General features: G+C 42.8%; 1 protein-coding gene across 1 annotated transcript in view; it reads left to right on the top strand.

The window, feature by feature from the left end:
* LOC126470665 (uncharacterized) overlaps nt 1-13,383 on the top strand; it is a 1,059,339-nt gene that overhangs the window by 621,569 nt on the left and 424,387 nt on the right. Inside the window, exons 9-10 of the mRNA XM_050098659.1 lie at nt 4,224-4,316; nt 13,096-13,263. Coding sequence (XP_049954616.1) covers nt 4,224-4,316; nt 13,096-13,263 — 261 coding nt within the window. The remainder of the gene's footprint in view (nt 1-4,223; nt 4,317-13,095; nt 13,264-13,383) is intronic.

Here is a 13,383-nt window from a genome sequence, read left to right as displayed (position 1 = left end):
AAGAAAATTTGCTACTCCTTAAAAGTCTGCAGCATGTATAAGTACACACTGAACTAGGGGCCAAATGCGTCACCACCCGCGAAAAGAGTCGCCTCCTTCTTCTTTATGACCACTAAAGTGAGAGAACCTTTCCAGCTTTGAATCATGTGGAGAAAGAGATGTACTTTTTCTTTATATAAGGAATAGATCTCGAATTTTTTTGAAGCGGGGGAACTTACATAGCTCTGCCAGGAACAGCTGCCAAATATTACTTGATAATTGCATTGCCAGATCACGTCGCCTGACACAGAAGAAATTGTATGAAGTAAAAGAAAACGAAAACATTTTCACGTGAAATGATGTAAGAAGGGATTTATGTACAGATTACATTTCTTTGTTATTCTGAACCTGGAATCAAGACTCTAAACTTTCGCTAAACCGTTCTCTGTCATGTCTTTCCTCCCAGCATTGCTGCTCGGGCAGGAAATAGGACAACGTCTGCAGAGTTTTAGGATAGGAGCAGGGTCGGTTTAATACCCAAGTGACACAAGCGGTCGCTTAGGCGGATGCCGAGTAACTGCTTAAGGAGACGAAACAGTTAAGGTTCATCAGTCTCCTATTCATTTCCCGCTCCCCCCCCCCCTTTTCCCTCCCCCCAAGGTAGGAACAGAGTACTCAGTCTGTCTGCGTGTAGAGTCAATTCTGTGTGCAAGTGTAAGAAAGTGGCCTAAATGTGTGCGTAACATGTACATGAGGTGGAACATGGGAACCAGGCGGTATTCGCCTAGTGGGATGCGCGAAACCGCCTAAAAACCACTTACACCTACGGCTGCCCAGATGGGTGATCACTTATGGGCGAGTGCAAAATTTCTAACTAGGGTGTATCATAATTAGTAGCGAAACTGACAGGGATGCAAGTACACGATAACAGAAGCGAAAGCGTTTGGGTAAACGTGGGTCGCAAACGAATCGTTTCCGAGATAATTGCAAAGTTGTGGTAACGGGCCACCACTAAAATCAAATATTGTTCTAATTAGTACAAATATATTTGGAATGTAAACTTTTCGATTAAGTCTCTATCTAAATGGACTCAAATTTCATCTGTGAGATAGTGATGAATTTGCCCTCAGAGGGAAGGAATTAAGCAATGGAGTTTTGTTCATAGCGACCGTTCTTCCTACTGGGAGCTCTCCACAAAACACATTATTTTACAACACAGAAAGTTATTTTATTAATATTTTTCTCCCTGCTTTCGTAAGCTTACGACTCCTCCTGACATTGGCTCTATCTGTAACTAGTGGTGAACCGAGTATTTCAAAACTCATGTTGATAAAGACAAGGTCAACACTTTCTCAAGAGCGATTGTGCAGACTGTCAAGTTTAGCCCTAAAAGCGATATCTTGAAGTCAACAGATTCAGGTTGTATTTTGAAAAATTTTGCTGAGTTAAAGGCTAGAAAAATTTCACTGTAATGTTTTTACCCCAGGGAAAAACTGATGGTAGATACACAGCAAAAAAAAAAAAAAAAAAAAAAAAACAAAAAGCACTGGGAAGACACGGTCGGATGTCAATGAGTTTTCGTACACGTACATACCATCATAGGATATGTAAAGGAATTAAGTTGGAATTCTCTGCGACAGGTAGAACGACCCCCAGCGTGCACTGGCGTTGTTCATGTTTAGTGTTGTTACACGACCTAGTAGGGTACATAAGTGCCGTGAACCACATCAGATGCTGAGTGATGACTGTGAAGGACACGGAGATACCGCAAACTCGTGTGGCACAACGTTATGAGTGCCTAACAGAGTTTGATAATGGCCCCATTGTGAGTCTCCATTTGGCCAACTGGTCGAATGGTATAATAGTCAGATATGTGGGGAATTTGGATTTGAGACTGGCCCTATGTTGGACTGCGTGAGAACGTCACGTCAAGCTTCCAGTCGACCACGACTGACCGCCACAAGTGAGAATTGCAGTATTGTGCAACAATTACCATTGCATGCATAGGCTGCCCTTAACACCACAACATAAATAGCTGCGTGTCAAGTGGTGTCATGATCGGGTATCATGGATCGCGTCGCATTGATTTCAGTGATGAATCACGGTTCTGGACTACCCTGGATGACCATCGTCGGCGAGTATCGCGGCGACATAGAAAGAGGTACGATTCTTTCAATATTTTGTAGAAGCACAGCGGTTTGGTGTCATGGTGTGGGGAGCTATTTTATATGACGTCAGGCCAAGGTTAGTAGTGACTGATGGAACTCTGAAGGCATAATAGTACGTCAGAAACATTCTGTGTCCTCATATGTTAGCTCTCAAACAACAGTATCGTGGTGCCATTTTTCAACACGCAATACTAGTCCACACATGGCACATGTCTCTATGAACTGTCTGTGGGTTGCTGGGGTCACAGGATAGTCACATCTATCCACGATAGAACATGTCTGGAAACAGCTCGGATATCAACTCCATCCCAGCGACAGTACCCGCGGTATGAATGACCCGTTACGACAGTTGTGGCCACCTTGCTTCAGGAATTGATACAACGGCTTTATGGAACTCTTCCAACCGAATCAGAGCATGCATCCAGGCCGGAGGGAATGCAACATCATGCTGAAGAAAAAGGCAGATTTGAATTTAATGTCTCATCGACCTAAAATCATTAGAGACAGAGCACAAGCTCGGATTAGGGAATGAAGTGGAAGGAAATCGGCCTTGTCCTTCAAAAGGAACCATCCCGGCATTTGCTTTAAGCAATTTAGGTTAGTTATGGAAAGTCTCAGGCTGGATGATCGCACTGGGATTTGAACTGTCGTATCACCGAATGCGACATCATACTGAGAAATAGGCTCATACTGATAAGTTTTTGTAAATTTAATTCGATATTGTAATCACATACCTCTCAACCTGTGTAGTTTCGTTTCGTCTTCTCCTCCTTTTCTGGTGGCAGCACCACTGTTTATGTTGGGCAGTGTATATTGAACAAATGTATATGTATGTATGACTTTATCATCAGTAACACATTATATCTCTTTCGTGTCACAACAGGTTTCTTTTTCAGTCACGAACATGAAAGTTTTGACCATATTTATTGATTTTCAGCTATTTTATGGTAAATTTTCTAAACTTTAGCTATTTACTGGTGAGTTTCCTCTCATGTAACATACAACCTACGGAGTTATTGTCTTATGTTAAACACATCAATATAAAACTACATGATACGTTTTAGATTTATATCTCACATTTTATGATGGAAAGTGACTTTCTTTTTTTGTAAATTACAGAATTATAAAGTTTTCTTATTAAACAAAAAGATGAGAGGACGTTTATACTTTCATTCTTTCCGCTTAGTTTAATAGACAGCACAGTTTACTGAAGCAGGAAAAATACAATAGGTCTAGTACTCTCTGCTTTCAATGAAATTCTTAGAAATTTACCTTAAATGGAAATGAATTGTTTCTTCTGTTAATATTTGACATTGGAATAAGGTTCATAAATTTGTTTCTATTACAGTGAACAGTCCTTGAAGGACTTATTTTTAAAGGAGAAAACAACCTACTTCCATGACCACTAGATTTAGATCTATTTTTGAAAATTTAACCAAGTGTTGAAGGAAAGGCAACTAAAGTTTGTGGGAAGGAGGGTGTGGGAGGGGGGAGTGTTGTGTCAGATATATCGCTGGTGCGGTAAAATGTTCTCGAACTGGCCTGGACAGGAGAGCTGTTGACGGACTTGAGCTATGAAGTGGACCACGTGTTGTGACTGTACAGCTCAGTCTGTAAGAGTGATGGTAAAGACACCGATCTGCGTCCCTGTCTGGCACACAGTTTTCTGTCTGGAAGTTCAGTAACAGCTTACATTACATTGGAGAGTTAAAAATTAGTTCTTGTGCGCACATTTACTGTTAGTGCACTGGAACTTTGTAACTAAGAGAGAACAGTTATGGCTTACAAAACGTAGGGTCATTTTTATTCCTTACTTTACAGTACGTTCTTTCTATTTGCAGTCAGTATTTTTGTAAGTGATGTTTACTAATATCTTGAGAAGAATTCTCCGAAAATCTAAAATACTAGCATACTGCTTTATGGCTGATATTATTGTTCTCTAACCTACACAAACATCCCACCACCCTAAATTAGTACCCTAATTTCTTTTCTTTTCCCTAGTTAACAGATTAACTGTTTCTTAAATTTTCGGTGTAATTTGGCATAACTTTTCATACTGTTAAATGTCTGTTTCAGCTCTTGCGGTTAACAGAAGATATACTAGAGCAGTTAGTTCAAGATGACGCTGAACAGTGTGCTCCGGGAATTGGTAGAGTTTATTTGAGGAAGGTAAGAGAAGTGTAATTCACTATGAATCGGGTGTCAACAGTTTAACATTTAGTCCTGAACTTTTGATTATAATTAAGTATTTTTCATCACTGAACTCATACTACATGCCTCAAAAATGATTAATTTGCACACTAATGAAATATATAAGGCTCACCGGCCATTTGACCATCTTCTGCGTGGATGCACAAACAGTGGCCGAGCTCTTACGGGGATCGGCAGTAAAGCCGCGAATGATTAGAATGATGGGCAGGGGCACTATGAATATAGTGCGGGACAATAAGTTGCAAATGTGGGTCTCGCGGGAGGCATGCCAGAGATAAATCCCTGCAGTCGCACTATCCTCAGTGTCCTCGGTGGCTCATATGGATGCCAGTAAGCAGGAGATACCGGGTTCGAGTCTCGGTCAGGGCACACATTTTCAACTGTCCCCGTTGACTTTATATCAACGCCTGTATGCATCTAGGGGTATTTATTTCATTGTAAATATTTATATACCTCTCAGTTTTTGTTTCCTCATTGACATTATCAGTTTGATCACTATCAAAGTATACCTACGTATTGTCTAACTGGGTTAAAAATTGTAAATCTCAATGGTCTGCTGGTATATAGATTACCTCATGTGAATTTTGACATGCATATTGGCGTGGTACATATCCTGCACACTCGATGGTATAGTCATATACTAACCTCCTATAGCTACGCATAGCATCACTACCTACCCTTCCTTGGAGTATGACAATGTTTAAACGTAGCCCTCCATGCTCTCTCCCGGAGTTTCAGTTTTGAAGGAAACGTAGAAAATGCGCGCAGCACATAACTTAAATAATAATCATGAGAATTGTTGCTACGGTAAATCCTGGAATGCATCATTATCCTTAGTTTGTACGCAAGGAAGCCACTACTTATGTAGCTGTGTTCCCTAACACCACAGTGCCTATTACTACATGGAGCACATACATGGTTTTAATGTGATTTTATTCCTTTTAGCAGTAAGGAAAGTTTTCAAAAATTAACAACTATGATTTTTAATATGTGTGGCCACAACTTCTTCCGTCTCGCTTGCAGGTATAAAATACCATTGTACATACTACGCTGATAGTTTCTGATCCATTCTGGAAAGGATATGAAGATGTGGTACAAATTAAAACATTAGTACAAGAAGTACGTGCCAAACCCACATCAGTTACATTATCATAATAATAATTTAGACAGAACATTAGGGTGCTTGGTTATGAAGCTCTTGAAATAATTGTCTGCAGATCATCAGTAGAAGATAAGTTTCAGATCGTTTTATCCGTTTTCCGTCGTTCTTTAGACGCTTCAAAATTCATGGGAGTGTATTCCATCTTTTCACTAAATGAAAGGCAGTTTGTTTTCTGCCACACTCATTTTGTTTCTTTTATTTACGAACCATCTTTAGTGGCGATTTCTGCTGTTGTTAATCCATGTGCCCCGTGCTACAGATGTATTTATTCGGTCTTGATACTCCAGCTGGCCGATTTTCGGCGTTCTTTCGGATACATTTATGTGCACATTTCACTTCCACTTTTCACTGTGCATTGAATCCTCACAGTACATTCTCCGCATCTTAAATTATCCCGGCGTCAACCTGCGATTACGTACTTTCCCCCTTCCCATAGAGTAAATATCTCTGGAGTGAGCATTCACATGCGCAGAACAGATTTTGTGTTGTCAACATACATTGCCGGTATGGTCACGTGATCTCGGGACGTCGTGTGTTTGTCCGTATAGTGCCCTATATATTTAGAATGTCATTACATCCCTTTACAGACGGATTCTTTTCGTACGTGTCGTGGATTATTTATATATGTTGCGCAGACATTTTAACAGTATCCATTTGATAGCGGGAATAAACCAGCTACGTAACTTTTAAGGGCAAGTAATATTACATTCTGCTTCTTTGCGATAGGTGTCACAGTTCAGATGCATTCGATTTTTGGTAGTTTTCGGTATGATACGGCACTTTATAGCATTACAGAGCCTGACGTACATTTTTGCAGTGATGGTCTTGCAAAATGACTTGACAGTACGCTAGTACTTTTGCAAGTTTCCGAAAAACACCGAATTTGCCACACATTAGCGATCATATCCCTGCTAATTCGTCCTTTTTTCTTGTATTCCTGCGTATTTATTTTCTTGTTTTTGCGACCTAAAGCACAATTTTTCTTACTGGTGGCACTTTGAGGCATTTATTTAACACATTTTAAGTACTTGCTCCCAGCTTATTAAAAAAATAGTAGACTGAGTAATCTATATACATAATCGAAAAGTCACTGATAAATGCATGGATGATAGTATTTACTGAAACAACTGACCATTCCCTTTCCTGTTCCACTAACAAATTTACGAGAGGAAGCGATTGTTTGTAAGCTTTTGGTTCAAAATGGCTCTGAGCACTATGGGACTCAACTGCTGAGGTCATTAGTCCCCTAGAACTTAGAACTAGTTAAACCTAATTAACCTAAGGACATCACAAACATCCATGCCCGAGGCAGGAGTCGAACCTGCGACCGTAGCGGTCTTGCGGTTCCAGACTGCAGCGCCTTTAACCGCACGGCCACTTCGGCCGGCTGTAAGCTTTTGTACGAGCCGTAATATCTGTTATATAGTCATAAAATCGTAGAAAAATAGGTCTACAGAATCAAACCTTAATTATACGGCGTCTCGAAATTTTTAAACATATACAGTGTCTCTTACTAATATGATAACTGTAATTAGAGCTACATGGTATGTACCCATGAAAAGTTACTATCCCTCCTTTCACATATTTTTCTTTGCATCCATAGGAACAACAGTAATTTACCCTCGCTATTACACTATCAACAAACAGTGAAACATAACAAAAACTCTCGATATTATAAACATCAAACGCTGCAGAAAGCACACACGCACAGCGAAGTCCCGAAAACACGTGACAATCCTGGTTTAATGTTGACAACATGCGCAGAACGCAGTGCTCACTCCAGAGATATTTACTCTATGCCCCTTCCTCCAGCCAGCGGTTTTTGCCCCTCTGTCCTATCAACTCCTCTCAATTTACATCTCCTCATGTCACTGTCTACCGCTCTCTGTCAGCGCAATTATCTTTTCCTCTTCTTTGCGCCTCTCCTTTTTCCGCCCCCCCTCCCGCCACCACAGCATCACGGCCGTTCTCTTGGCAGCCTTGTCCTGCTGCACGCTCCACCAGACTGTGCTCTTCTCTCCCTCCACCTATACCCTGCCATCACTCCGTCCTCGACCGCAGCTCGTGGTCTTACGGTAGCGTTCTCGCTTCCAGCGCATGGGGTTCCGGGTTCGATTCCCGGCGTGGTCAGGGATTTTCTCTGCCTCGTGATGATTGGGTGTTTGTCTTTCATCATCATTGACTCGCAAGTCGCCAAAGTGACGTCATCTAAAAAGGATATGCAATTTCGGCGGCCGAACACCCCCTGGGGTCTCCCGTCCAACAATGTCGTACGGTCTTTTCATTTCACTCCACCCTCCATGCCTCATTTCGGATTGCTGCTTTCGTTCAACACGATAGTTGCATTCTGGTTGCAGCGGCCAGAGATTGTGCTCTAGTGTGCATGAGGTGTGTCTGCTTGTGTGAATGTGGGCTTGTTTTCTTTTCTAAAGGCTGTGACAGAAAGCACAGTGTGTAACAGCATTTCCGTTCTGCCTGTCAGCACAGCAGCTCAACATATTGTCTATGATGTCACATTTTTGTTTTTATCTATGGGTACAGATGTTCTCCACACAGGGAACTGTTTCCTTTAATGCATGTACGCACTAGCCCAACACGCCGGCCGCGGTGGTCTAGCGGTTCTAGGCGCTCAGTCCGGAGCCGCGCGACTGCTACGGCATGGATGTGTGTGATGTCCTTAGGTTAGTTAGGTTTAAGTAGTTCTAAGTTCTAGGGGACTGATGACCATAGATGTTAAGTCCCATAGTGCTCAGAGCCATTTTTTGAACTAGCCCAATGAAGGCAAACGAATGATAACCAGTGGATTCGGCCGAACGTTGCATTGGTGTTCGTCCTATCATTCTCACCAAACCAAGGGGTTGGGATCAATAGATTCGGCCATGTGGAATCGCAGTTGGCTCTGATAACTTGTCGAGGTCGCTCGCATTGTGTTGTTATAAAGTAGCGTTTTAATAACAGTTTTACTGACCGATACTATGGAGGAAGGAGACGGTTTGACAGTCGTCATATCTGCAGAATTATTTTTCTGCGATAAGCTGATCACCAGAAAAAGAAGTAGAAGGGACGATGCTGGTGGACTACCTCTGTTTTAAAAAGTAGGTAACAGTGTATTGGGAGAAAACTGTCTGACCTTAAAGCTGAATTGAAATAGGAGGTATTTCATAATGTTTTTGCGAATGAGAGCTACAAATTTTACTCAATATTCCAATATTTTACACACGATAAATACATACCCGTTCAACAGACGCAACAAGTCGCTATTGAACCAACGATCATTCGACTCGTCGTCCGCCTTAGAAAGTGGGTAGCAAGCCCAACTCACCACCAACGCTTTGATTTTACCGCCGGCAGTCCGCACCGCAACCAACGCCAACCGTTTCTTTGGCTTCGATATCCCGTCTGTATGCACTAAGCAGTTTTCGACCAACGAAGCGGTTGGTTATTGTTCGTTGGTCTAGTGCGTACCCATATTTAGATGATGCTTCACCTACTCACATAGCCGAAAATTTACAAAGTTATTTGAGAAACGTGGGGATGACATAGTTTAGCTAGCCTCACGTTCGCAATCCTTGAGAACCGTTGTGGTCTGTATTTGAAGAAGAAACTAACAATTTATTTGCAAGAAACGGTTTATAATCCCATTACCTGCTATTCAGGGTTCATAAAATCATTTCGCAGAAGTATCTAAACTGTAACTCTTCAGGCTTTCCCGGCGATCTAATGACATCTTGGGTTGTCGGGTGTTCTGCCGGATATCAGCGTCGTACTTGCACGATATTTCGGCCACGTAGCTCGTAACCTTCATCAGGTGCGACCTGAGACTGCTCCTCGAGTGGACCTGGTCCAGTATTTATGCCTATGGCCTTCCCCCTCCACCAACGGCTGCAGGCGCTTCCTCTGTGGTCCGCGCCCATTCCCTGCGACCTGCTGGAGCGTTGCTGCTCCGTTTTCCGTCCGCTGCGGTTCTAGGTGTTCCCTCTGCGGTCCGCGCCCACCAAACCCGCTCCTGGGGGTTTCATCTACGGTCTGGTGAGCGTCGTGGTGAGCGGGCGCGGACCGCAGGGGGAACGCTTGGTACCCCAGACCGTAGATGAAACCCCCAGGAGCGGGTTTGGTGGGCGCGGACCGCAGAGGGAACACCTAGAACCGCAGCGGACGGAAAACGGAGCAGCAACGCTCCAGCAGGTCGCAGGGAATGGGCGCGGACCACAGAGGAAGCGCCTGCAGCCGTTGGTGGAGGGGGAAGGCCATAGGCATAAATACTGGACCAGGTCCACTCGAGGAGCAGTCTCAGGTCGCACCTGATGAAGGTTACGAGCTACGTGGCCGAAATATCGTGCAAGTACGACGCTGATATCCGGCAGAACACCCGACAACCCAAGATGTCAGTATCTAAGCTGTTTCAGTAGTAAAAAGTGGCCTTGTACTGTGTTTGATAACTGCTCATGTTATTTACTGTGAGTTTAGAAATCAAAATGAGTACCAAATAAAAATCTTTCTTTTTGAGAAAGGCAGTTGAGATTAGCTCCATCTTATCCAATGCCCAAATATTGTACCTAGTCTAAAATTAATATAGTATTTGATTTGTGTACGAGGGGCGTTCAGTAAGTAATACAACACATTTTCTTCGTAAAGCAGGTTGGTTTTATTCAAGATTCAGTACATCATATTATTCCCCACTCGTTTGGCTTCAAAACCGTATGCTTCAACATAATTTCCGTTCAATACGACGGCCTTACGGCACCTTACTGGCAGAATGCGTATGCCCCATGATACCACTCTAGTGGTCAACGTAGGAGCCATGGTCTTGCTGCATCAGTAACCTCCAAATCATCAACGTACTGTTTCTCGCTGATTGTATGCTTCATTGGGCTAAACAGATGGAAGTGGAAGGTGCGAGTCTGGAGTGTAAGGTTGATGAGAAAGAATAGTCCAATGAAGCTTTATGAGCCCCTCTCGAATACACACATTGTGTAAGGCCTTGAGTCATGGAGAAGGGGAAGTTCGTTTACATTTTTGTGGCGACGAACACGCTGAAGTCGTTTCTTCAATTTCCTGAGGGTAGCTCAATACTCTTCAGAGTTGACCGTTGCATCATGAGGGAGGACACCAAACAGAATAACCCCTACAGAGGACCGTCGCCATCACTTTAGTGGATGAGCGTGCGGCTTTTAACTTTTTCGCGTGGGAGAGGTGGTGCGGCGCCACTCAATAGATTACCGTTTTGTTTCCGTTTCAAAGTGATGAACCCATCTTGCATCGACTGTGACGATCAGCTGTCACGATCCGCCTCGTAACGCTCAAGCCACTCCGCACAGATGGTCCTTCGTTGCTCTTTATGGTTTCCCATTACGCGGCTAGGAAACCAGCGGGCACACGCCTTTGATTACCCCAAGTGGTGGACGAGTGTGTCACCACTACCAACAGAGAGTCTGGTTGTGCATTGAGGTGTTTGATTATGATGTTTCGATCACCACGAATAAGTGTGTCCGTACGTTCCAGCAGTGCAGGAGTCACACCTGTGTGCGACCGGCCGGCGCGTCGGATATTGACAGGTTTGCGCGACATTGTTGCGTTGATTTTTCCACGAAACGAAACTTAATGACAGCTCTCTACTTGGAACGCCCCTCCGTTACAGACCTCATTTTAAAGGCTACGTATAGCGCCGACACCTATCGGAACTCTATGAAACTATAGGGGTTGAATCCGGAATATTCCACGATGTCCCACAACAAATTCCGTATCTTTTTCAACCGAAATTGCCCAAGAGAAAAAATGTGTTGCGTTACTTACCGAACCCTTAAAATCCGTACCATAGCTCCGATGAAAACAGGTTAAAAGTAGTACACGGTGAACACAAAGTCTGCTTCTGATTATAAAAATGTATAACAGAATAACCGTTTGACATAATAAGTTACATTTGATGGCGTTACATAGGTTAGTGTTACTAGTTTTTTTAAGACCACTTACGTTAGTAAACCTCAACGTGTGCTCCCTTGGTAGCTCGGAGACTGTCGAGGCGGTATTCCAGTTCCCGCCATGTGTTTCGTAACATGGGTTGTATCACAGTACCCACAGCAGCTTGTATCTTAGCCTTTTACATCTACATGATTACTCTGCAATTCACATTTAAGTGCTTGGCAGAGGGTTCATCGAATCACAATCATACTATCTCTCTACTATTCCACTCCCGAACAGCGCGCGGGAAAAACGAACACCTAAACCTTTCTGTTCGAGCTCTGATTTCTCTTATTTTATTTTGATGATCATTTCTACCTATGTAGGTTGGGCTCAACAAAATATTTTCGCATTCGGAAGAGAAAGTTGGTGACCGAAATTTCGTAAATAGATCTCGCCGTGACGAAAAACGTCTTTGCTTTAATGACTTCCATCCCAACTCGCTTATCATATCTGCCACACTCTCTCCCCTATTACGTGATAATACAAAACGAGCTGCCCTTTTTTTTACCCTTTCGATGTCCTCCGTCAATCCCACCTGGTAAGGATCCCACACCGCGGAGCAATATTCTAACAGAGGACGAACGAGTGTAGTGTAAGCTGTCTCTTTAGTGGACTTGTTGAATCTTCTAAGTGTCCTGCCAATGAAACGCAATCTTTGGCTCGCCTTCCCCACAATATTATCTATGTGGTCTTTCCAACTGAAGTTGTTCGTAATTTTTACACCCAGGTACTTAGTTGAATTGACAGCCTTGAGAATCGTACTATTTATCGAGTAATCGATTCAGTTCGCCGACGTCAGCAACTGGTGTTCCAGCAAGATGGAGCATCGCCCCCTCCCGCCCCTCCCCTCCACATTGGGCTTTGATAGTGCGTGATTTCCTGGATGAAACATTTCCGGATCGGTAGATTGGAAGGAACGGTCCAACACCCTGGCCACCCCGCTCTCCAGACATTACGCCCCTAGCCTCTGGGGCGTAATGTCTGGAGAGCAGACAGAGTCTTCCTCACGCCAGGTGCTGACGTCGACGAACTGAAAGCTAGGGTACAAGCTGTAGTGGGTACTGTGACAGAACACATGTTACGAAACACCTGGCAGGAACTGGAATACCGCCTCTCCGAACTACCTAGGGAGCACACGTTGAGGTTTACTAACGTAAGTGGTCTTAAAAATACTAGTAACACTAACCTATGTAACGGCATCAAATGCAAATTATTATGTCAAACGGTTATTGTAATAACAATAACAATAACAATAATAATTGTAATAAATTGTTATAATCAGGGCAAGACTTTATGCTCACCCTGTATTACCGACTGGCACAGAAAAACGTAAACATTCATTTATAGAGAATGTTATTTTCTATAAAACTAAAGTGTTTTTTCTATGAACTAAACTGTTTAAAAACTAAGATAACTGATGTTGTGCTAAGTAAAGATAGATAAGTTCGTCATATAATGGAAATCCTATTTTCTGGAAGCAAATTCTAACCAAGTAACAAAATCACCAATTCAGTATAGGTACAGCTGCGGTAGGAATTTTAGTTTAGTGGAAATTCGTTTCATTTTCTTAGTACAGATAATGGAGAATGACAACAACTGCATTTAATGTTTCAGCTGAATGTACTCACCAATTCATACAAACGGTATCTGGTGGGCCTAAAAGCAGCAGACTGTCTTTTGGTGTCTAAGATGAGGAATCAAGAATTTATGCGACTTGTTGTAGAGCCTACTGTACCTCGGCGGAAACCTGACCTCACAACATTTTTACATAAACCATTAGAGGTGAATTTACTTTTTTTCCTTACTCTATTTTATGATGTCAGTTGATTTTTAAGTTATTCTTGTGTTAAAGTATCTGTAACATTGGACTGAATCTAAGTATGATTTCATTGTTCATAGCTA

This window comes from Schistocerca serialis, chromosome 3 (genome assembly GCF_023864345.2).
Source record: "Schistocerca serialis cubense isolate TAMUIC-IGC-003099 chromosome 3, iqSchSeri2.2, whole genome shotgun sequence".
NCBI classification, from domain to species: Eukaryota; Metazoa; Arthropoda; class Insecta; order Orthoptera; family Acrididae; genus Schistocerca; species Schistocerca serialis.
Note: the sequence above shows the minus strand (reverse complement) of the source record. Positions and strands in the feature narration are given on the sequence as shown.